The sequence below is a fragment of the Bison bison genome, unplaced genomic scaffold (assembly GCF_000754665.1).
Source record: "Bison bison bison isolate TAMUID 2011002044 unplaced genomic scaffold, Bison_UMD1.0 scf7180017864473, whole genome shotgun sequence".
In the NCBI taxonomy this organism is placed as follows: domain Eukaryota; kingdom Metazoa; phylum Chordata; class Mammalia; order Artiodactyla; family Bovidae; genus Bison; species Bison bison.
The window spans coordinates 2,645,058-2,671,025 of NW_011495034.1; the positions used below are offsets into that span (position 1 = coordinate 2,645,058).

At 38.0% G+C, this 25,968-nt stretch overlaps 1 protein-coding gene across 5 annotated transcripts in view; it reads right to left on the bottom strand.

Annotated features, from left to right (window-relative positions):
- The window catches only part of UBE3D (ubiquitin protein ligase E3D), a 171,521-nt gene that overhangs the window by 118,054 nt on the left and 27,499 nt on the right, over positions 1–25,968 (bottom strand). For 4 of the 5 annotated variants that reach the window (XM_010861730.1, XM_010861731.1, XM_010861728.1 and 1 more), the window contains exons 4-8: positions 21,477–21,708; positions 15,769–15,838; positions 7,423–7,492; positions 6,014–6,122; positions 2,070–2,233 (exon numbers count right to left, since the gene is read on the bottom strand). In XM_010861730.1, the coding sequence (XP_010860032.1) occupies positions 2,070–2,233; positions 6,014–6,122; positions 7,423–7,492; positions 15,769–15,838; positions 21,477–21,708 (645 nt within the window). Of the gene's footprint in view, positions 1–2,069; positions 2,234–6,013; positions 6,123–7,422; positions 7,493–15,768; positions 15,839–21,476; positions 21,709–21,917; positions 22,443–25,968 lie in introns of those variants that run through there. The other variant, XM_010861732.1, reaches the window with a different exon arrangement.

A 25,968-nucleotide genomic window follows, 5' to 3' on the forward strand; every position in this document is an offset into this window, starting at 1 on the left:
TGTAATAAACTTGACTATATAAACCTAAACATATAAAGGTACACACACACACACACACACACACACGGGCGCCCACACACGCGTGCAGCTCCCCTGCTAGCTCAGTGGTAAAGAATCTGCTTGCAATGCAGGAAACTCTGGTTCCATCCCTGGGTCAGGAAGATCCTCTGGAAAAGGAAATGGCAACCCACTCCAGTATTCCTGCCTGGGAAATCTTATGGACAGAGGAGCCCGCTACAATCCATGGGGTCGCAAAAGAGTCGGACACAACTGAAGTTCTAAATAACAACAAAAATACACACATACACACATTCTTCAACAAAGTCCCCAAGGCATCAAATACATAAGCCATATTCTCTGATCATGCCTCAATAAAACACAAGGATAGTCAACTGTCTGTTTCATTTAGACTGGCATCAGATGGGCAAAAATAAAATCTATGTGGCAGCTTGGGTGTGGGTATAGAGAAAAGGATATTTATAGAAACTTTATGTAGGAGGACAAGCTTGCAATGCCTTTTTGCAAAATAATTTGATATTACCATCAAAATTTTAAAAGTCATACTCTTTGACTTGGTAATTCTACTTTTAGAAATAACTAATAAAAACTATACATAATCACAAAACAAATGTACAACACACACAGTGCAATACTACTTAAAGCAGCAAAAACATAATATTATCAACAGAAATATGGTTAAATACTTACAGTACATTCATTTCATAAAGTGCCAAGCATTGACATGGAAAGAATCTCCAAGACACAGTGTTGTTGTCGTAAGTGTGAAAAAATACACATGTATCATTCAAATTATGTTAAGATGCAAAAAAGAAAAAACAAAGTGGAAAAATACAGAACATACTTTTTTCTTCTAAAGAGGGACATGATGGAGAACCTTCATATTTTACTTTATGTAAGTCTCTACTGTTTGAATATTTTATGACTTGTACTGCTTGTATAATTCAAAGAAAAGACAAGCAATAATTTTTAAGAATTTCTTACTTACTTCCCAGAAGACTGGGATCTTTCTGTTCTTAGTACAAATTTGATCAAACCCATCAGCGAGTACAGGACAAGTATAAGCTTCCAATCTGTTCAAATAAGAACATTTTCTGTTCCCTCTGCCAGGAATGCTCTTCCTCAGAGATGGTTCACTCCCCTCACTGCCTTCACGGTTTCCACTTAAATGTCATTTTATCTGAGGAAGACTTTTCAGTATAAAATGCCAACCTCCTACACCCACACCTCCTCTCCCCAACTATCTTAACTTGCTTTATAGTTCACTAGAGTAACTTAATGCCTGTGTCTCAGTGTCCTTGTCTTTAACACAGGGTGATACGTGTACTCACTGGAAAAGACCCTGATGCTGCGAAAGATTGAAGGCAGGAGGAGAAGGGGACAAAAGGGGATGAGATGGTTGGATGGCATCACCGACTTGATGGACATGAGTTTGAGCAAGCTCCAGGAGTTAGTGATGGACAAGGAAGCCTGGCGTGCTGTAGTCCACTAGGTTGCAAAGAGTCGGACGTGACTGAGCAACTGGACTGAACTGATACATGCACCTACCCCACAGGATTACTGTTAGGCTTTGAATGAGCTAGAAGCCCTCAGATGAGCACCTGACTTACAGTAAGAGCTCTATCAGTCTTTGATGTTTTGTCTGTTTTGTTTACAGTCTGCCTTCCCCCTATGAGAATGACAACCCTAGGAAACCGGCACTGCGTTTTGTTCACGACTGTATCCCAAATGCCTGGAAAGCGTTTATCAGTAAATATTCATAGCTGTCGAAGCCTGATTTAGTACTGCAGCCATATGCACAGACAGCTGAGATTACCAAAAAAAAAGGGGGGGGCCAATTTTTTTCAGTAAAAGTAAGCTTTCTGCATATTAGCATAAATAATCTATAATGATCCAATCTATTTTGAGAGCACAATATGTAGCAGTATGATTGCTAGCAGCATCCAGTAGGGAAGTGGCACAGTCCCATTGAATTCCTTAATTTCTTAATACTAACATGGCAGCAGAAAGGAAAACACAAAGTGGAGGGAGGATACGAAAGCATGACTTACTCTGCATTCCGGCTTTTGATGCATGGCTGGTAGAGGACCTTGACTGCATTGCAGGCAGAACTGGAATCGGGCTTCAATACATCTTCCAACACAGGGAATTTTTTGATATTTGTGTACTGTCCCAAAGATTCAATCACCAAACTGTCTGAGTTTAAAAGCCATAGCTAAAGAAATGAAGAGAAAAGTCTAAGCATAAGCGTATTTAAAAAAAAAAAAAAAAAGAATTATCTCCACCCTATCCATATCTCCTAAGTGAGTAAGTGAAGTCGCTTAGTCGTGTCCAACTCTTTTCGACCCCTGGACTGTAGCCTACCAGGCTCCTCTGTCCATGGGATTCTCCAGGCAAGAGTACTGGAGTGGGTTGCTATTTCCTTCTCCAGAGGACCTTCCTGACCCAGGGATGGAACCTGGGTCTCCCGCATAGTAGGCAGACACTTTACTGTCTGAGCCACCAGGGAAATCCTATCCATATCTCATACCACCACTCAAAAAAGAAAAAAAAAAGAAAAACCTATTTTAAAAGAAGATAAAACTATAAAACACCAAAAAAAGAAAAATTGAAAAATCATGTATGCAACTTTGAAGTAGGGTAAGACTTGAAAAGTACAATGCTTATAGAGCCGATGATAACATAGTTTCTAAAGACAATTGCTTAGGAGAAAATATGTAACACAAAGTTATTATCCACAATTTATAGAGCTCCTAGCAATGACTGAGGAGCCTGGTAGGATGCAGTCCATGGAGTCGCTAAGAGTTGGACACGACTGAGTGACTTCACTTTCACTTTTCACTTTCATGCATTGGAGAAGGAAATGGCAATCTACTCCAGTGTTCTTGCCTGGAGAATCCCAGGGACGGGGAAGCCTAGTGGGCTGCTGTCTATGGGGTCGCACAGAGTGGGACACGACTGAAGCGACTTAGCAGCAGCAGCAATCAGCAAGTGGGAAAAACAGACCAAGAGAGATATAGGTGAGGAATAAGAAAATAATTAAACAGAAGAAATAAGTAATAAATATATTAAAATGTCACTCTAACTAGTAAGGAAATACAAAATTTTTGTGCCACTCCTTTTCACTTATCAGATTGGCAAATACAAAAAGACTGACAACATCGAGCTCAGAAGAAGGGTTTGGAGCAGGTCTTCCCACACACTGCTTGTGGGAGACTGCTTCTGGATTTGGATTCAGTTGATTAGTTGAGGATTTACTCTCAGGAGAAAGGGTGGGAGGGAAAGAGAAGAAGGCAGGGGAAGGAGTTGGCCAGTGATGTGGACTCAACCTAATCTCACAGGGAGCCCTGGAACCTGAATCCCACCCACAGAATCAGTCCCATTTTGAGACAGGAGATGGCAGGTTTTGTAGCCCAGGGTCAAGTCACAGGCAGTAGGCTGAGCAGGACAGGGGTGGGGGTGAGAGAGGACAAGAAACTCCCCAGGCCAGGCTTCATCTGTCCAGATGGGACAAGTCTCTGAACTAGGGCAGCTGTGAGCCATGAGCAGGCAACTCTCATCCCTGGGAAACGGGGGACCAGCCAAGGAGAGGGGACCTGGGTGGGGTACCAAGAATGTCTGTAGAGGATAAAGGAGGTTTGTAAAAGATAAATTAGTCCAACTCTTTGGAGGCAATAATTATTAGAGTTTAAAATACACAAGTTCCAAGAGTGATGAGAAAAATCTGTTTCTAATGGACTAAAATACACATGCAAAGATGATTTTCCCTGAAGCACTGTCTTTACCAGCCATACAGTGGAATTCTAATCATTAATAAGAGTCCATATTTACACTAACAAGAAACAGGACTCATGATACATGGTTGAGTCAAGTACACATGTTGAAGAATGATGCTAATCACAGCATTGTGTTATTTTTACAAATACTTGTGGGTGTATTACATATAAACAGGGTGAAAATGGACTGTTAATGATTACCTCTGGATGGTATGACACAGCAGGGCAGAAGAGGGGACAAAATGGAAGGAAGGAGCCCTTCTTTTATGTTCTTCATGTTGTCAGAATGTATTTCAAGAATGTATTACTTTTATAAGAATGAAAAAAATGTTAACTTAAATATACACTAGTAGTAAGTTTAAAAAAATTCCTATTCCTGATTTTCAACTTGAAAAGATGAAAAGAAAATTGAGGGAATTCCCTGGCGGTCCAGTGCTTAGGACTCTCTGCTTCCACTGTAGGGGCACGATCCCTGGTTGGAGGACTAAGATCCTGCAAGACTCGAGGTGGGGCCAAAGGAAAAAAAATGGTGGAAAAAAAAAAAAAAAAGAAAATTAAAGCTGATTTCAGACTATAACTTAGTGTCACCCTTACTTAGAAAATATTTTAACCTTGAATAAAAATTATCTGGAATTAGAGAAGCATGAAGTCCCTGTGATGGATCGTCAGTCACAAAGCAGTATTAAGTAACAACTTCAATTCCCTCCCTCCTTTTAGCTACCATGCTCCCGTATTAGCGTGTGGTCCTTGAAGGCATTTTTGTTCTATCCTGAGCATCTAGGACAATGTCTTTCAAATAAGAAGTGCTCAATATATGTTTACTGGTTGAATAAAACTGATGTGGAGGCAGACAAGAGACTTGGGCCCGCAGTCTTGGATTTTTACATAATGTCCTAAACTCTTTTCTGCAGTTTAGTATTAGACGCCTGTGGTTTATGTAGGGGATGATTCTGCTAGCTGTGGAGCCTCTTCTCCAAAACTTGCCACTACTTCTCAAACATCAAAGTGTTGAAATCAGGATCTTGAAGACATCTCTGCACTTCCATATTCACTGCAGCACTGTTTACAATAGCTAAGATGCAGAAGCAATGTAAATGCCCACTAACGATGTATGGATTAAGAAAATGCGCTATACACACCCAGTGGAATAGTAGCGTTTAAAAAGAAGGAAATCTTGTAATATGTGACAATACAGATGAACCCTGAGGACATTATGATAAATAAAATAAGACACAGCAGGATAATACTGCATGATTCCATTTACATGAAGAATTTACAATAGTCTAACTCTGATGGTGCAAGGGATTGGGGACAGGAGAAGGGGACAACAGAGGATGAGATGGCTGGATGGCATCACTGACTCGATGGACGTGAGTTTGAGTGAACTCCGGGAGTTGGTGATGGACAGGGAGGCCTGGCGTGCTGCGATTCATGGGGTCGCAAAGAGTCGGACACGACTGAGTGACTGAACTGAACTGACTGGACTCATAGAGGTGGAGAGTAGAATGGTGGTTGCCAGGTGCTGGAGGGAGGGAGAAACAGGGAGTGGCTAATCAAAGCGTATAAGGTTATAGCTGGGAAAGATGAGTAAGTTCCAGAGACTTGCTGTACAACATTGTGCCTATAATTAACAACGCTGGAATATAACATATAAAATAATATTTTTATAGTACAAAAATCTGTAAAGAGGGTAGATTACGTTAGGTGTTCTTACCACACACACACACACACACACACAAAATGATAAAAGCAGGATCAATAGAACATATTTTAAGCATAAGAGTATCAAATAAAGAGGTAAAAAGTGAAAAAGAGAATTGTGTTACACTGACAAAGCCATTAAAAACTGAAAGCAGAAAAACTTTATTTTGTGGCATGAGCTTCTCCAGAACAGGAATTAGGTTTTATTTCTCTGTGAATTCCTAGTACCTAGCACATTACTGTTGTTGTTTAGTAGCTAAGTCACGTCCAGCTCTTTTTGCGAACCCATGACTACAGCCCACCAGGCTCCTCTGTGCATGGGATTTCTACACAGTAGCAGGTAAATCATTTGTTATTCAATTAAAGGCGCTTGATTTGTGAATTAAGCTGACATTAAAATTTTAAAAATTTTGATCACTTATTTTCTAGACCTGAGAATTAAGAATAACAAAACCCAAAGAACTTCTGAGCCCCTGAACTAGTAGACTACAAAAAACTGGGCAAAAATCACTTCTTACCAGAATGTACACTTTGTCATCATGACCTTGAATAGTGAATCTAAAAGTGCTTCTAGCAGAGGAGAGTTCCACCACACACTGGGCGAGAACGCTCTGTACAAACTGAGACCTGTTTGAACAGAAACCAATTTTCATAATGAGCCTCTCATAATAACTAACAAGAAGAGCCCCAAATACCCACAGGGTACCGAAGAAGCAGAGGTGGCTGCATGCCAGATTTTTCTGTATGCTGCCCATTCTCTCACAATCTGCGCTCATTTTAATCTATTTTTAACGTATTTGGTATTTGTACCCGTCTTTGTGAGATCTTAGTTCCCCAAACAGGGATCAAACCCATGTTCCCTGAAGTAGAAGCATGGAGTCCTAATCACTGAACCGCCAGAGAAGTTCTTGAGCCAGTCTTTCTATACCCTATTCTTCAATCATTAATACATTTTCCACCCCAACCTATCTACGTGAAAAGTAAGAAGTATTACTTGCTCAGTTGTGTCCGACTCTTTGTGACCCCATGGACTGTAGCCTGCCAGGCTACTCTGTCCATGGGATTCTCCAGGCAAGAATACTGGAGTGGGTAGCCATTCCCTTCTCCAGGGTATCTTCCTGACCCAGGGATTGAACCCAGGTATCCTGCATTGCAGGCAGATTCTTTACCATCTGAGTCACCAGGGAAGCCTAACCTAAGTATTTCCTCCATGAAATTAAAAAAATACACTGTTAGATTAGTCAATATTCCATTTAAGCTGTGGTAAATTAAACAGTGAATAACTAGGTTATAAAAGAAGATGAGAAATTTCCTTCCAAACATTAGACAGTATTATGTCCAATGTTTTCGATTTGCTTCCCCTCAGAGCGTCAGATCTGAGACGCATAATCAAAGTATTTATAAGAAGACGCAGTTCAAGGTTATAGTCAGAGGGCCATAATTTTTAGACATCAATAAATGAACTGAAAGACACGCTACAGTTAACTTTCGTTTGCAAAACTAAAAAGATTCAAAGAAAAGAAATACTAATGAATTTAGTGGATATGCAATATTCCTTTTAAAAACACAGAAGTCATTTGAAAACTAACCCACGTTGCAAGTAAGTTAAACTAAAACCAGAAATAATTACTCAAAAACCTATGGATGATTATAAGACCTTGGCTATCTAGCACATAGAAAGGGCACAAACAAATTTCAGAACTAGATTTATAAGAGCACACTTGTTTATATCATTATGTAAACAAACCATAAATAAATCTTCAAATCTTTCATATCTGTGCTTTCATTGTACTACCTAAAAGCCCTTCCAAAGGCTTTCATTTTTCCTTTCCAAGCAAACAAAAATAAAAATGAATTCCTAAATAATCAATTGTTCCCATCTTTCTTTACATGTGAAATTACAGAACAAACAATTTGCTATTTGTACCTTGGTATGATGGGAAAATTTCTTTCAGATGGCAGAATAATTATCTCCGTCATATAAAACTTAGTGGTTTCTAGAAACAAAAAATAAGAATGTTAAAAAGCTCCACAATTAGTATTTCTATTGTGGGCATGTTGGTCTCAAATTATGACATTTCAAAATAAATATCTGATATACTGGTACAATGAATATTCAGTAAAACTTTTCTAAAAGTGACTTAGCTTCAGAAGACAAAGATTGATGAAACTATAAAATGACAGCCCTGAGACTTCAGATAGCTCAGTGTTGTTTCAGAAGAGCATGCCCTAGATGAGTCTGGTGCAGCAAGACTCTGTTCACAAATATGCATTGTTATAAAAACTAGGCACATCACAACCATAGTCCACTCATCTAAAACTCAGTCTTTTGGTTTCCTCATTTCTGTAGAGTAGCCACAGTCCTAGGAGTCACTGAAAAAGCCTCTTTAATCATAGTATTCTAAAGCCCAAGCACAGAAGCTGTGAACCTTACATTAATATATACCCAGAATCTCAATGAGTGTATTAATATCCAATTTTTACCAAATCTGGTTATCAGATTACTTCATTTACAGAAAAATTTAAACTAAATGTTTAACAGAAATGAACATAAACATAACCATTTTTGATTTTTTTAAAAAATCCATGAAAAATGTTCACTCACTAGTAATGAAATGGAAATTAAAATGAAATATTTTTAGTATCAAATAGAAAAATGTTTTTGAAAAATAAATTGTAGCAGCAATGATGATATGGAGAAACAGTTACACTTATTCTCCTCCTGCTGTCAGGATTGCAAATAACAGATTTTTGGAAAGCCACTTGGTGAAGGCATTAAAAATATATATACATTTTGGCTGAGAATTGGTTGAGAAAATCAAAGTGAAAAAAAAATATGCATACATTTTTAACACCATAATTAAATGCCTTATCTCAAAGAAATACTCACAGATATCTGTAAACGTTTATCTATTAAGGTGCTTACAATAATATTAATAGAAAATACTACAAAATTAAATTTCTAAAAATTGAGGATGGTTGAATTAAATAAACATCTATATATTTCAGCAAGAGAATTTTATAGTCATTAAAAGTGGTGTGCCAACAAATTTTTAATTGTTTTAATAAGATGAAAAATTGTTCCTTGTAGATCTTCTGTAAACGTTTACAACTGCTCAATGCAACACACAGAAAAAGGCAAAAAAAAAACAGGATTATTTTTTTTGAATCATTATGATGACTTTATATATTTCCCCTTGAAGTTCAATTTTTCACTTTACTATTTAAAATCATGCTATTAGATGCAGAATTGAACTTTTTAACATTCTAAAGTGATCCTTTTGTCCCAGTTGTTGTCGAAACTATAGTTTAATTCCACAATTTTAATCCCACAAGGTAGTACTAATTTACAAAATTAACATTCACTTAGTGTCACCAACATATTGGCCACTTTCTTGACCAATGCTTCAAGAACTTAGACCCTCTTTCTGGAGTCATTTCTTTTGCTTAATATACTGGTAAAATTTCTTTTCATAAGAAACCAAATCACTAGAATTGAATTATCCTAGTTTTTGCTTGACAGAGAATATATTTATCCTTGTCTTGATTCTTTCGTATTTGGACATTTTCTCCTGATATAAAATCCTAGGTTAACAGTTTTTAACCTTTGTGCACACTATCATTCTCCTGTCTTCAGATCTCTATTTCTGCTGTCCCTTTGAAGGTAATGTCTTTTTCCTTTGTTACTTTAGAATTTTTCGTTTTCCATTTTTTTAATTTTCCCTCAGTATCACTGTGACGTATCTAGCTATATACTTCTATGTATTTCTCTCATTTGGGCCTCATACACTTAGAATTCACTGGACTTCAGACTACAAATTGTAGTTCTTTGTCACTTTTGCAAAATCCTCAGCAATTCTCTCTGTAAATACTATGCTCTAGTCTATTTCTTTCTTCTAGAAGCACGATCAAACATGCATTAGATCTCCTCTGCGTTTTATGTCTCTTACCCTTTCTCCTGTATTTTTTACCTTCTTGTCTCTCTGTGCTGAATTACAGATTTTTCTTCTCATCTATCTTCTGTTCACTAATTCTTGCTCCATGCTGTGCTTAATCTGCTGTTAAGCTACCCACTGAGTTTTAAATTTCAATTATATTTTTAAGAAATTCTGTTGCAGATCTTCTCCAAATATGCTTACTGTTTTAGTTGCCTTTACCCTTTGATTATTTCAAACCTGTCTTTTATGCTGTTAAATACAGTAAGCATGGGAGAAGGCAATGGCACCCCACTCCAGTACTGTTGCCCAGAAAATCCCATGGATGGAGGAGCCTGGTAGGCTGCAGTCCATGGGGTCGCTAAGAGTCAGACATGACTGAGCGACTTCACTTTCACTTTCCACTTTCATGCATTGGAGAAAGGGCAACCCACTCCAGTGTTCTTGCCTGGAGAATCCCAGGGACGGAGAAGCCTGGTAGGCTGCAGTCCATGGGGTCGCACAGAGTAGGACACGACTGAAGCAACTTGGCAGCAGCAACAGTAAGCATGGTCATTTTACAGTTTATATCTGATAATTCTAGTAACAGGTGTCTGTTTCTATTGTTTGCTGTTTTTGTTATTTCTCACTGATAGAAGTCTAGTTTACTTATGTGACTATTTATGTTTGGTTGTATGGTACACACTGTACTTGAGAAATTCTTTGTGGGAATAATATAAGTTTTCACAATGAGGTATTTTCCTCCAGAGATGACTTGCAATTGATTTTCCCAGGCCCGTGGCATTATGTCTAGTTCTAAGCAGACTAACCACGTTCAAGATCTGAAATTCCTACAGTCTCAAAGGATTGATATTTGTCTGTAATTTCACAGGCTTGTATTCACTTGTGATTTGCCTTCACTGTGCCATGTAGTCATTCAGGGTCTCATATTTTTGTGCAGTCACCTGTTAGATTCTCACTTTGTGTAGTCTTCGATATCAAAATTCTAATTTTAGAGCACTAGCAAATGCAAGGAAAAGATGGTTTTTAATTTTATGCTAACCTCTGTTGAGTGTGCTTTTGTGGTAATCTACATATTTTCCATTTATCTTGCTCTTCATTCCTTCCTGTGGATTCCAATTAGCATCTGCTTATCTTTCACTTAGCCTGAAGAACTGTCCTTAGTATTGTCTGCTAGTAATGCATTCTTTCCACCTATTTATTAAAAAAGTCCTTGTTTTGCCTTCAGTTTTGAGGTAGTGCTTTACTGGATATAGAATTATTAATTGAGAGGTGTTACTGTTTTCTCCCCCAATATTTTGAATTTCAAGATTCTCTCTTCATCTCTTGCTTTTATCAGTTTGACTACAATATGCCTGGGTGAAATGTTCTTTGTGTTTATCCTACTTGAGATTCACTGCAGTTGTTGGATCCAAAAGTTAAAATATTTCACCAAATTTCACAACATTTCACCCATTTTTTTCCCTGATGTTTTTTCTCCTCACCTTCTAAAGCTCCACTTACACATTTACTAAAACACTTAACATCGTTCCACAAGTCTGATATTCTCTTCATTTTGAGACTTTTTTCCTGCCTGTTCTTTGGATTGATTAATTTCTATTCACCTATCTTCCCTGGTAGCTCATATAGTAAAGAGTCTGCCTGCAGTGCAGGAGACCTGGGTTCGATCCCTGGGTCGGGAAGATCCGCTGGAGAAAGGAATGGCAACCCACTCCAGTATTCTTGCCTGGAGAATTCCATGGACAGAGGAGCCTGGCAGGCTACAGTTCATGGGTTTGCAGAGTTGGACACAGCTAAGTGACTAACACTTTCATTATCTTCAATAATTTTTGTTTGTTTCTATCATCTCAAATACGAGGTTTTAGTTAATCCAGTGAATTTTTCTTTAGTTACTGTACTTTTCAGCTCTGTAATTACCAACTGGGTGTTTCTCTGAAGTTTCTAATTTGTTGAGATTTGCTATTAATTTGTCTTTTTAATTCTTTGCCATATTTATAATTAGTTATTTTGACATCTTTGCCTGCTAATTTAATATTTGTACTTCTTCAGCATCCGTTGAGTCCTGCTTTTTCCTTGAGTATGAACCACTCCTGTCTCTTTCTTTGCATGGCTAATAATTTCTAGAAGGAAATAGGATATTATTGTAATCAGTCAGTCAGTTCAGTCACTCAGCTGTGTCCGACTTTTTGTGACCCCATGAATTGCAGCATGCCAGGCCTCCCTGTCCATCACCAGCTCCTGGAGTTCACCCAAATTCATGTCCATCGAACTGTAGTAATTCTGGATTTTCTTTTATCCTTTGAAGGGTTGTTGGTTTATAGGTCAATTAATAAGCTTGGACTAAAAAACCACAAAATATGCCTTGCCACAGTATGTAGTCACCGTGTCTATGCTCAGTTGTCTTTTGCTTAGCTTGACTCCCTAGAGAGTATTTGCTATCTCTACATAGTTTGGCTATCAGCAAATCTAGGGCAAGGTTCTTCTCAAATACTTCAAACCACTAAGGCTTCCACCTTCTGCTACCCAAATTGTATATGGACTAAGGAATGAACCAAAGGCACAATAAATGTTCAGGTCTCTCTAAGCTTTCAGTTCCTAATGGACTCCTTGGCATCTATTGTATGTATGTAGAGTTTAGCAGTCAGTCAGAGCTATGCTAGCTCAGCCCTTCTAGGACATTCTTGCTTTCAAAATATCCCCTCTTAAATTTCTACTTTCTCCTTTGCCTACCCTGAACCAAATCTTTAACCACCTATAAATAATAAAGCTGTGTTTTTTCTCCTTCCCAAATTCAGGGGCTAGGGAAAATATGGCAATGACCTCAAGCAAAAAAGCCACAAATTTGCCATTTTAGCCCAAAGCAGTAGCAGTTTTTGATAACGGAACATTTCTCAAATCATTGCTTCATTTCGGTTATTTTCTAATAGCTGTTCTTCTGAACTTGTACAGTTCTGTACTTGATTCCTTCAGAGGGGAACTATGCATTCTCTTTATGCCACCATTTTTGAAACTATGGGTGTGCTCAGTCGCTCAGTCACGTCCAACTCTTTGGGACCCCATGGACTGTAGTCTGCCAGGCTCCTCCATCAGTGGAATTTTCCAGGCAAGAATATTGGAGCAGGTTATCATTTCTTACTCCAGGGGACCTTCCTGACCCAGGGATCAAACTCGAGTCTCTTGCGTCTCCTGCATTGACAGGCAGGTTCTTTACCACTGTGCCACCTGGGGAGCTCCACTGGGGATCCACTAATTTACTTTTAGAGTAGATGTGGGTAACGTTCTCTTACATTACCCCCTGACACACGCTCACATACAATGACCTCCTAATATACTTAGGTATCACATCATAAAGGTTTTTGGTTAAATTGCTATTCAGTGTTCACATGATTGTAACCATAATCATACCCTGGGATTGCTCCTTTTTTGTTCAATCTTCTGTTTCCCACAGTGCATAACTGCTTGCTTTTTCATGTGTTTTGTTTTCCAAACACGTTTAGCTAATTTTGCCCATATGACAAAATGGCTTATCTCCAGATTATTTGTTATATGTGGTCAAACAATTCAATGACTATCAGTTTCGGTGTATAACTGAAAAAAATCTTTCTTTTGCAATCTTCTCTGTGCTTGCTTCAATCCAGACTGTTATTCTCTGGGCCTGCTGTACACCCCTCCCAGTGGGATTCCTTAACTCATTCTCCTGTGTTGAATAATCTGCTCCCCAAATCCCACATTTTTTCTTTTGAGGTTCAGTTCCTACTTTTGCTGATGCATAACCCTATGGTAGATTCCCTAAGGAAAATATAACTTTGAGGTCCGTGTTTTGAGGCCCTATAGCTCCAAAAATGTATTTATAATCTTCACGCTTGACTAGCTGCTGAATTTTGGGTTGAAAATCTTTTTCCTTCTAAATTATGAGGGCATTTTTCATCATCTTCTAGCTTTCAATGCTGCTGTTAAGAAGTTCAGTGCCATTCTAATTCCTAATCCTTTGTACATTACCTGCTTTTTGCTCTCTAGAAGCTTCGTCCTTGGTGTTCAGAGATTACTCTGTGATGTGGCTTTAAGCAGCTTCCTCATCATCCTTCATTAATTGTTTAAGACAGTTAGTGTATACTTTCAGTTTTCAGCTGGGGCCCATAAGTCCTCATTCTAGGAAATATCTTTTTAGTGTGTTTTTAGTATTTTTGTTCTTGATGGATTTTTGTTATTTTTTATATATATAATATTTTATATATATATAATATATTATAAATATATTATTTATATTTTATTTGTTATGATGGATTTCCCACACCTTGTTGTTTCTATTCTCTTTCTAGAATTTTCAGCTAGGTGCTGGATGTCCTAAAAGGCTCATTTCATTCACTCATTCAACAAATATTTACTGGGTACCCACTAGATGTCAAATATTGTTCTAAGGGCTAAACTCATTGTGATAAATGAGATAGACAATATTCCTATCCTTAGGAAACTTACATGATCTTTTTTCTTTTTAATTTCCTTTCCAATTTTCAATCTCTGTCTTTTGATCCTGATTTCTGAAATAATTCCTTAATTTTATCTTCTTTTGGTTAGTTTTTTTTTTTAAGCTATTACATCTTTAATGTGACATTCTCTGAATTGTAGAGGCAGTATTATTTCATTTCTCCAAGGACATTTATTATGGTTTTTTAAGAGATTTTTTTTTTTTTCTGTTTTATATATAATTTGTTTCTTTTCAATGCCCCTGCCCTGTGCACTTGATTATTTATTTGCTTTGGACTGTCTTTAACATTTATTGATTCTCAGCAATCTGTTCATATTTAAATGTAAAGTAATAAAATGCTAAGAGAAAGCTCTTGGGTGGTTATAAGGCTTGTTGACAGTAGAATGGCTGAATATAAGCTCATTTTTGTTGTTGTTGCTGAATGATCCCTAAGAATCAGTGTCTGCAGATCTTTTCTCTGGTTAGTCCACTTCCATTATTCCAAGAAAGGCTGCTCCAATCTCCTACCGTTAATGTACAAGCAAGTTGCAAAGAGAGAAAGAGTCTCAGGAATCTAACGGCTCCTATACAAACTTTGAATTAAAACTTCCTGCTTTCAGCCCCTTGTCCGTGATAACTGCTATCTCTCAATTCTGTCCATTTCTGGGATTCCACAGCTGAGTTCTGGCTCCCTCGTGATAAGATGATCAGTCTTCTGCAGACACCATGGCTGCAGCCTCCTCCACACAGCCAAGTGTGTTCCCACCCCGCTCTCAGCTTTACAGCTTCCAAAGACGTCTGCTTATACCTCCGGTTCACATCACTGTTGTCTCCTCTCCACTTCTCTTTTGCCTCCATGGATGTCCTTTTTTTTTTTTTTTTAAATTCCTTAACTGACTTTTTAACTGGGCTTCAGGGAGGAGAGAAAAGCATGAAAAAAGTCAATTCACCTTATTTAGCTGGAAGCCTTAAGATTTTCTAAACTGTTGCTAAGGGACTTGCTTTCATTCTCCAAAAATGACATTGAGGGTGGCACGCTATACTGCTACTCATGATTCCTTTTCTGTTCACTCTGAGCAAGTGACTACTTATGAGATTCTGATGATCTTAAAAAACAAACAAAAAATGCCACCATCTGCTTTCCCTTGAGGATGGCAGTTTCACTTAAATCACATCTTCTAATTAATTATATTAAAAATAATTATTCTTCACCCATGAAGCTAACATGTGCTGGAGCTCTCTAGACATTTTTAAACCACATCTATAAAGAGTGATGAATTTTAATTATCAGGATTTTCATTATTAAACTTTATAGTGGCATAACACAGATTTTACACAAAATATAATTAACACTACTGGGAAAAAGAACAAGGAACAGAGTATACAACTCAGAATGTGTCTTCTTCCATTTCAACAACTTCTGTGTACCCCCCCACCCCCTCCCCATTCCCAAGCCTCAAAACACAGCCCTAAGGCAGACAACAACCAAGAAAAGCATCTCCTCCATTATCCCTGGTAACCAATTCCTCTGACTGAGGAGTTGTATTTAAAAAAAAAGCTTCCACCTTCTTTGAGAAACAAACTTTACACTACTTTTTATCTAAAAGAAGATATACAATATTGAAACGACCCAAATTCTGAATACTTAAGACTCATTACGATGTACTTATCAAGGTCAAAATACACAAACTTCTTGGCATATTGGATGATATATTAGTTGATTTCTATTTTTAAAAGCATCAATTCTCAATTCTATAACATGTATTAGTCATCTCTTTCATATATATGTCCCATAAAATCCCCTGTTTTGTTTTTTTTTTATACGTAACAAGAAGGCAGTCATTTGGGCTTTTTTGTATTATGAAATTCTTACCTGATGACACAGTCTCTCCCAACATTACCTTGCAACGCTTACAAATTACTTTGGTATTTGCCTTTGGTTTCTGTAGAATAGAAAAATGTCATTTAAATGTCATTCAGCTTTTCTTAAAAGGAATATATAATTTTAACATGATCTCTCGAGTATACATTGAACTTTACATTTTATTTTGCCATCTACTAAATACTAGGAATACACTTAGCTTGTATGCATAAACCACATGCACAGAGATCTTTCTTTTTCAAGTCTAGAGACAAAATAATGAACAGAACAATTATTCCAAACCAAATCACTTCCTTATAATCTACATGTGCCAAGTAATTTGAACAAGAAGCATCTTAAAAATTCTAAAAAGCACCTCAATATTCTTGATTAGAATGCGTATGGGTGCGTTCTAAGTCACTTCAGTTGTGTCTGACTCTTTGCGACCCTGTGAACTACAGCCTGCCAGCCTGCCAGGCTCCTCTGTTCAAGGGATTCTCCAGGCAAGAAAACTGGAGTGGGTTGTCGTGCCCTCCTCCAGGGGATTTAGAATAAAATAGGCAGGCAACAAAGGTAGAAAGGTAGGTGACTTGCCCCAACTCATATGTTTAGAAAACAGAAGAATGAGAACTTGAACTCATATTATTCTGACTCCCAGTCCAGGGCAACTTATGTAAAAGTAATCTATAATTCATAACCACCATGAGAAATTAAAAATACTTAACCCACTCATATAATTCTATTTTTCCATTTAATATATGTACTATACCTGAAAAGACAGAGACAGTGTTCTAGAACAAATTCCTGGAACATTGTTAAACTTAAAAAATCCAACTTTATCAATAGGGATACAGATTAAAACAGCAGGCAGTTTTTCTAGAATAATTCTAGAATTATTAGAATAATTCTTTCTAATTATTAAGAAAACAAAAGACTAAACTTTTAAACACAGAGAACAGATCTGTGGTTATTAGAGGTTGCAGGGATGGGCAAAAATGGGTGAAGGTGGTCAGAAGGTGTTGTTGCTCAGTTGCTGAGTCATGTCTGATTCTTTGCCACCCCATGGATGGCACCACACCAGGCTCCTTTGTCCTCCATTATACAGATTTTACCAATTCTGTTAGAAGTATCATCTAGTGTCAGGTTTTTTGAATCAAAATTCACACAATTGAATGCATGAGGTACTGTTTTTTTTACAGTTTGTTTTAAATTTTTATTTATTTATTTTGGCTGTGCTGAATCTTCATTGCTACGCATGGGCCTTCTCTTCTTGAGGTGTGTGGGCTTCTCATTGTGGTGGCTTCTCTTGGTAGAGCACAGGCTCTAGGTGCACAGGCTTAGTCGCCTCACAGCTTCTGAAATCTTCCTAGACCAGGGACTGAACCCGTGTCCCCTGCATTGCCAGGTGGACTCTTAACCACTGGACCACCAGGGAATTCTGGTTGTTGTTGTTCAGCTGCTAAGTTGTGTCCGACTCTGCAACCCCAAAGACTGCAACATGCCAGGCTTCCCTGTCCTTCACTATCTCCCTGAGTTTGCTCAGGTTCGTGTTCATTGAGTTGATTATGCTACCTAACCATCTTATCCTCTGCTGTCCCCTTCTCCTCTTGCCTTCAATCTTCCCCAGCATCAGGGCCTTTTCTAATCAGTTGGCTCTTCACATCAGGTGACCAAAATATTGGACCTTCAGCTTCAGCAACAGTCCTTCCAATAAATATTCAGGGTTGATTCTCTTTAGGATTGACTAGTTTGATCTCTGTGCTGTCCAATGGACTCTCAAGAGTCTTCTCCAGCACCACAATTCGAAAACATCAATTCTTTGGTGCTCAGCCCTCTTTATGATCTAACTCTCACATCCATACATGACTACTGGAAAAACCAAGCTTTGACTATATGGACCTTTGTCAGCAAAGTGATGTCTCTGCTTTTTAATGCACTGTATAGGTTTGTCATAGCTTTCCTTTCAAGGAGCAAGTGTTTTTTAATTTCATGGTTGCACTCACTGTCCTCAGTGATCTTGGAGCCCAAGAAAATAAAATCTGTCACTGTTTCCACTTCTTCCCCTTTTATTTGCCATGAAGTGATAGGATCGTATGCCCATCAGATGCTAAAGGCCTGCTATTGTGTCACTGAGTAATAATTGTTTATTTTGTCTGGTGTGAAAATGACACTGTGGTCATGCAAAAAAGAATAATCTATATAGGAGTGAATTGACATAACGTTTAGAATTTGCTTTAAAGCACTTGAGCAAAAAACTAAAAATAAAAGGGGTAGATGAAGCATACTGTATGAATCAAGATGACTGATGGAAGTTCATAATTCTGTTTTTTTACATTTGCAAATGTTTACAAAGTTCAACACATTATTTTAAGAAAAAAGAAATCCTCATGAACTTAACAAAACAACCAACCAAAAAAGAAAAAAAAAAAGGTAAAACTGTTAGTCATACTTACTGGCAAAAATAGCAATGTTCAGTTTCATTTGTTCTTTAAAATATAGGATGAAGTCATATGTGTGGCTACTTTCTAAGTCTAGAACAATATTATGAATCTTACCGAAAGTTGAGATGCCACCTTTATCAATCTGCTTATCAGATGCAAAATTTTCATTTCATTGGCAGGCATAAAAAATATCACAAGAGATAATAGATCTAAGAATAGGGAAATCTTCAGTAGATATCTTTTGAAAAGAAAAGGTATACTGCCATATTCACAGAGGCACACAAAAAAATGCTACACACACAGGGGTATTGAAGGAAAGGAATAAGAGTTGAACTTTACATTTGTTTATGCTCTTTTTTTGGTCATTTATGAATTTTGTAATTCAAGAGATATGCTTTGAGTAATTCATTGTCGAGGATGCCTTAAACAGAATTAAAATATACATTCCTAATGCTGAGGTGAGTTATCTCTTAAAATTTTTTCCCACAGTTAAAATACATTTTTTTAAAATAAAGGTTCACTTGTTCCCAGTCCCAGTAGCATTTATTTTAAAAATAAAAGTTCCTGTTCCACGTGGGCTCCTCATAAAATACGTTTTTATAATCTCCTACAAGTAGAGATAAAAAAATTACTTCTACCAAATACTCAGATAACACACAGAACGCATCATTCATGTCTGATAAGCTCAACTAGTCTTGATCTTTGAAATGAACATATTATAACGCTTTCAATTTTGTGAAAGAGAAACTCTGCTTTGCAGTGCATTTTTCTTGACCTATGCTTCATGGAAATAATCAAGCAAGTTGTGCAGAGCAGCAGCCTAGCAGTGTAGGAACTCTACAGAGCAAACATCAAAGACAGACATTGTTGTGGACTAATTAAATCAATATATCTGCACGATGGCACTGCTGCTACGAGAGGTGGATTAGCCTTCTGTCCTCATTTTTACTTTCCTTTGTGTGGCTTCCATTCTAAGGACCCTTGATACTGTCTCACCAAAAAAATGTTTCCCAAGAGATACCATTAGGATGCTGTGTCACCATGTGACATTTCAAAACCCTGCTAGATGGCTAGACGGGGCGATATGAGAAATAGGTTTTCAACAGCACAGAGAAGCCTTGTTCCCACAGGAGCCATGAGAGCACTGTGTAAGAAGTCCCTCCAAATTTATGTTACTATTTTGGTCATAGGCATATTCTTTCAACTGCTGCAATATGCAATTAAAGTGAAACTTCCATCCAAGCTAACTTGAAAACAATCTTGTCAACAGTAGCTTGTCATGACAGTAATTTCCCATCATCTCCTTGTTACTTAAAAAACACAATATGTGACTATGACACAACTCATAGGATGGCTGTTCACAATTAAGAGAAATTCTTGTAAGTGGCATCATAACTGATAAAGATGCAAATGTGAGGAGCTTGTTTTCATATGGAATACAGAGTTCATCTAAAAAGGGAAACTCATGGTTTTGTTTATTTAATCTTTCCCCATTTCTCTTCTACTCACATCTTCCAAATATTTTTAAAATGTATAGTTAATCATAAAAATGAAAGTAAATATATGTAAAAGAGTAAAGCATTTGTATATTTAGATTAAAATATAATTTTACCGCAACCATATTAAATATAACAGATTTACATTAAGTGCTTACCATGTATCTTTGAAAACTATAGATGGCTAAAGCACTATAATTATGGAGGTATTCTAATATATATATATATGTATTCTAATATATGCATATATTAGAATACATATACTTCATCTAATATATATTGTATAATAGACACACATACATACACTGAAAAGCAGTGGTGAAGGTGAAGTCGCTCAGTCGTGTCTGACTCTCTGCGACCCCGTGGACTGTAGCCTACCAGGCTTCTACCAGGCTTCTCCATCCACGGGATTTTCCAGGCAAGAATACTGGAGTGGGTTACCATTTCCTTCTCCAGGGGATCTTCCCAACCCAGGGATCGAACCCAGGTCTCCCACATTGGATGCAGATGCTTTAACCTCTGAGCCACCAGGGAAGCCCAAAAACCAGTGGAGATCAAAGGAAATACAAATGGTTATGACTTTATGAAAGCTTAAGATACTTACAGAGAGTTGGGGTGAGAGAGGGGAGAGAGAGTCAAGTATTATGATTTTAAATGGAACCTAAAGTTAAAGGGACTTGTCTTTATGGTGAAAGTTGAGACACTTACATAATTTAAACTGATAACCTCAACATTTGTCAAACTTGCTTAATCTCCCTCGAATTATGCTGCTGCTACTGCTGCTAAGTCACTTCAGTCGTGTCCGACTCTGTGCGACCCCATGGACTGCAGCCTACCAGGCTCCTCCGTCCATGGGATTTTCCAGGCAACAGTACTGGAGTGGGGTGCCATTGCCTTCTTGAATTATGAAACAGTTCTATAAACTAGCTGACAAACTAAGATCTTCTGGACTGCTGCATATATCCTAGAGTGGTCTAGTTCTTACTATAAAATTTACAGGAGCTCTAAATGAAATTTAACACACAATGCCTTGGTTCCCACCAATAATCAGATGTTAAAAGGAAGGTTCTCTGGCAATGATTTTCTTAACGTTTTAAATCACATCTGTATTGACCTGCCATCCGGGGAACGATTTCTCACAAGGGCCGAGTCAATGCCATTGATTTTCTTTTAAAATAAGGTAAACCACTTGCTCTCTGCAGTGAGAGGAAACAGCCTTCTCCCTCCAGCAACTTTGAGAGCAGGAGCACCTGATCTCACTTGTCAGGCATCAACATGGAGCCTATGGCCTGAGCTTACTTTCCACACTCCTGCACTTCCTCTGTTGCTTGATGGCATTCGCTCGTACGACACCCGCAGAAGTCTAGACTACAGAAAGACACAGGGAAATACCTGGACCTCACAGGACAGTAGATATCCTACAACCAAAGAACAATTTCCATTTAAATCAGACTCTGAGGATAAAATGCACATGGATTATGGAATACTGTCCTAAAAGCAAGGAAATAGGGCACTTTGGTTTGTAAAACACTAACATTCCCAAATCTACGCACAAAGAAGCCTCTTTCCCTTCTTCCTCCAGCCCCTGTGACTATTTTGGTTTAAGGCCTGTACAAGCCCTTTCTATATATCAAAAGAGCAGGGCTTGATAGAAGCAGTTGAAAAATCAAAGATTTTGGACTTTAGGACTGCCTGTTTCACATGCCCTGAATGAAGAAAAGACTGGAGAAACCAGTTTCTAAACCCACCTCTAAATAAGCATTTATTTTAAAAGATATTTTACCAATTTTAGATGGTTCTCAGAAGAAAGATGGTGTGTCTCCACTGGAGCTCCTTCAGGTCTTGGCTGCCACAAATCACTCTTTAAATTCACCAGGTAGAAACAGTCTCCGGTGAAACAGTCATTCTCTCGTGGATGAAGTGGCTTATTAGCAAAGGGGTCAGGATGACAACACCACTCGTCAACCAGAGCGCCCCAGTTATCGCCTGGCAGGGGGAGCACTCTCAGGAGCATCCTAGCGGAAAGAGGAAAGATCATGGTTTACAGAACAAAACGGAACTGTGATCTCAAAATTAAATCAGCATAAAAGATGAAAGAAACTCATTAACCGTATTGCTTGCAGTGTTATTTTTCCCCTTGATGACAACAGTAATATATACTCAATATAGACAATTGTGAAAATACAGAGAGGTATAAAGCAAATAAAATCCATCTTTTCCTTACCACTCAAGGACAGGTAACTGCTTTTTTACATGATTGTTTATCTCCTTGCCAGCCTTTCAAGAGAGACAGCTGTACACATATGCACACCGTCTGAGAGCAAAGGAAATACACAAACTGTATCCTGCTTGCATTGCTGCTTTTTTTTTTTTAAACTATATCAGACTACTTAATGACTCTATTCTATTCCACAGGTATGCCAAAACTTTTTAGGTCATTCCCTCACTGTTAGATATTTGGGTTTTGAGTGTTGCATTATTAACAACATAACAATTATTATGATGAACAGTCTTTTTAGAAAATCTGTATACACATCTGACTATTTTCTTGGGAAAGAAATCTTTTAAGTGGGAGAGTATAAGCACAAATGATACACATATTTTTAAATCCAATTCCCCTATGGACAAAATGCTCTCCAGAAAGGCTATTCCAACCTATAATTCTTCCACTTACCTTTTCCAGAACTGAATATTATCATTTTTCTATGTAATGGGTGAAAATAAAAATATTTTCAAAACTGCTATAATTGGCAATTCTTTAATTACTGGTGAGATTGAACCAGCTTTTATATTTATTCACCACTGTATCTTTTCTGTAAATTATGATCAATGGCTGTTTTCTGGTGAGGTATTACTATGTTCTTATTAAGCTGTACAAGTATATTCTGCATTAAGAATATAAGTCCTTGGTCTAAAATCTGTGACAAATATTGTTTCAGGGATGTTGACTTTCATTTCGTCACCATGCCTTAAATTTCAAATCACCCAACCCTTTCTTCTGTGATTTCTCTCATTACTACTTTTTAATAAACTTTCTATTTTAGCATAATTTTACATTTACAAAAAAGTTACAAAGATAGTGCACACAGTTCTCATATATACCTCATCCAGCTTTCCCTGATGTTAACAGCTTATTTAACTAGGGAAGATTTGCCAAAACTACTATTTTTATCTGGATTTCCCCAGGTTTTCTACTAATGTCCCCTTTTTCTGTTTCAGAATCTGATTCATGACAACACATTGTGTTTATTTTTATTTATTTAAACAAAATTAAAAAAAAATTTTCGACCACGCCACACGACACATGGGATCTTAGTTCCCCGGCCAGGGATCAAACCTGTGGCCCCTGCACTGGAAGGCAAAGTTTTAACCACTGGACTGCCAGGGAAGTCTCCAACACATTGTATTGAAACATCATGTTGCTCTCATCTCCTCTGCTCTGGGGCAGTCCTTCCTTGATTTTCAGGGCCTTGAGATTTCTGAAGAGTAATGCCTGCTAGGTCACTTCGGTCATGTCCAACTCTGTGCAACCCTATGGACTATAGGCTGCCAGGCTCCTCTGTCCATGGGATTCTCCAGGCAAAAACACTGGAGTGGGTTGCCGTGCCCTCCTCCAGGGAATCTTCCCAATCCAGAGATCGAACCTGTGTCTCTTACCTCTATCTGCACTGGCCGGTGGGTTCTTCACCACTAGCACCAATACCGGTTGTGTATTTTACAGAATACCCCTCACTTGAGTTTGTCTGATATTTTCTCGAGATCAGACTGGGGCTACGGGTTTGGGGGGAGTCTGCCCCTGAGGTAAAGCACTCTTCTTATCACAGCACACCAGAGGGGACCCTTTGTCAATACGACTTATCCCTGGGGATGTCAACCTCCATCACTGGGTTAAGGTGGCATCTGCTATGCTCCGCCACTAGAAAAGCTCCTACTTCTGCCTTTGCACACTCTGTTGTTTGGAAGTGAGTCATGAAGTCTAGGCCCCACGCAAGGGGAGAGAAACAAAGCTCCACTCCGGCATTATTTTTACACTTAGAACATCCTTACAATTAAGAAGCCCCTTATATTTGCTACTATTTTTGTTTTATATTTTTCTTGTACAAATATAGACATCTGAGACTTTTGCCTGGTTTACCTCTATTCTAATCTAAATTGGGAAGAGTCTAAGGGGAGAAGAAATGTGGCAAGATGATGAGGACATTTCAAAATAACTTATCCTGAAAAAAAGAGAAAACAAACATGCTCCTGGTCTTCCTAATGCTTCTGAATACTGTGAAAGCTTAAAGCACCCTGAATACTTGTTCACTTCAGCTCCAATCAGCTGGACCATTTATCCGCTAAGGATCAACTGTATTTGATCACAGACCTGTTTATGCCACTTATACACGTTATTTTACTTATATAATTTAATCAAACACATACACCAAGGGAATATGAGTTGCTATTCCTCTAAAAACTACACATTTCAGAGTAAAGGAAAGTCAGTTATTAAAAAACATCACTGGTGAAATGTGGGAAACACAACTCTAAAAAACTGAGGTGAGGGAGAGTAAAAACCTGGAATTCTGCAATCAGACTGCTTCAGTGTTTAACTTCTCATTCGACTTTAAAGAACCTAAACTGGAAACTCTGGATAATGAATTTAGGATAGCATAAGTGAAAAAAGCTAAAAGAGTCCACAGCAGCAGACTCACATTCAACATAATGATATTAGTTTCATAATAAAAGACTAGTTAAGTTAAAGTACATTTGCATGTGTTAAATGAAAATATTTAAGATGCAAATGCATCATTTTTAAATGATTCCCTTGTGTGAATTCTTTTTCTTTGATTTTCCCAATCAATTCTGAGTCTCATAAAAGGGCAATCATATCATGGAGGAGGGCAGACATTTAATTTATAATTCCAGAAGACAGAAGTAGGAACAAGAAAGGCCGATTTTAGTTTAAGAGGAGCAAGAACATTCCCTTTCAAATTAAGCAATACTTCAGCACTAGCATCATTCAAAGTGCTGAGTCTGTTAAGGAGATTAAGAAGCAATTCTTTCAACATATACTTTCTAAAAGCCTACTAGGAGTCAGGTATTCTGCTGACACAAAATATCAGCGGCAATACATATAGCCCCATTGTCAAGGTATTCACATTCCAGTAGCAAATATATATCTAGAAAGGAATAACAGAACCAGAATATAACAGGTGCTCATAACAGAGTCCTAGTTCTAAATTCTCAGGAGTTGAGGGGGGAAAGGTACGGGATGGCTCAGATCCCCTTTTTCATCTCTTTCTTCAAATGTACATTCCCACCTGCACATAAAATGTGTATATTACCTTAGGGGATCTGTGCATTTGCAAAACCAATCAACAAACTCAGGGAAATACGTACCAAGTGTTAGGGGAGTTGAGTATACACAGGCTTCAGAGAAGAAGTAAAATGTGAGCTGACCTTTGAAGGATGAATAGGAGTTCTCTAGACAATGAAAGGAACTAAGCAAGCACATAACAAGCATAGGAAACGATATGAACAGAGGTGCCATATATGCTTAACTTGCCACTGTAGTCCTAGCACCAGCCACAGTGGCTGACTCACCGTGTAAGCTCTCACTTGTCAAAAGAATGAACTATGAGGTTGGTGCAAACATATTAACAGCATACGTTGATAACTGTGACATGTGAGGCAGTTACTGCAGCATACTCAAATTGAGAGCATTACCAAACCTTTTCCTTGCTTGAGGATGTGACCTTTAGTTTAACCACCTAGACCTGCTACCATGGAAACCAGGTAGATGGTAGGCATTGAGTATATTGCTAGTCAAGACCAACTGTAATAAAAATGATCATTGATTGGCATATTGCATCTGGACCAGGAGCAAGTCTGAATGATCTGTAAATATCCAATGAGGATGTCATGCTTTGGACTTCTCTGAATGCAGGCCTTTGTAGGGAACCCTAGAAAATATGCCGAAGAACTGTCATAAGGTGCGACTTCCCTGGGAGTTCAGTGGCTAAGACTCTGTGTTCCCAATGCAGGGAGTCCAGGTTCAATTTCTGGTCAGGAAACTAGATGCTGCATGCCACAACTAAGACCCAGCGCAGCCAAATAAAAATAAATAAATTTTAAAAATTAAAAACAATGGAAAAGAATTGTCATAAGATCCCATTGAATCCTGAGATCCCTGCCTAGGGTATGAGGCTTCTTCTCAGGATAGCCCCTGCACCTGCTGATATAAATCTTATACTTCATACCTGGAACCGTGTCATATGGGGAGACAAGGGTCC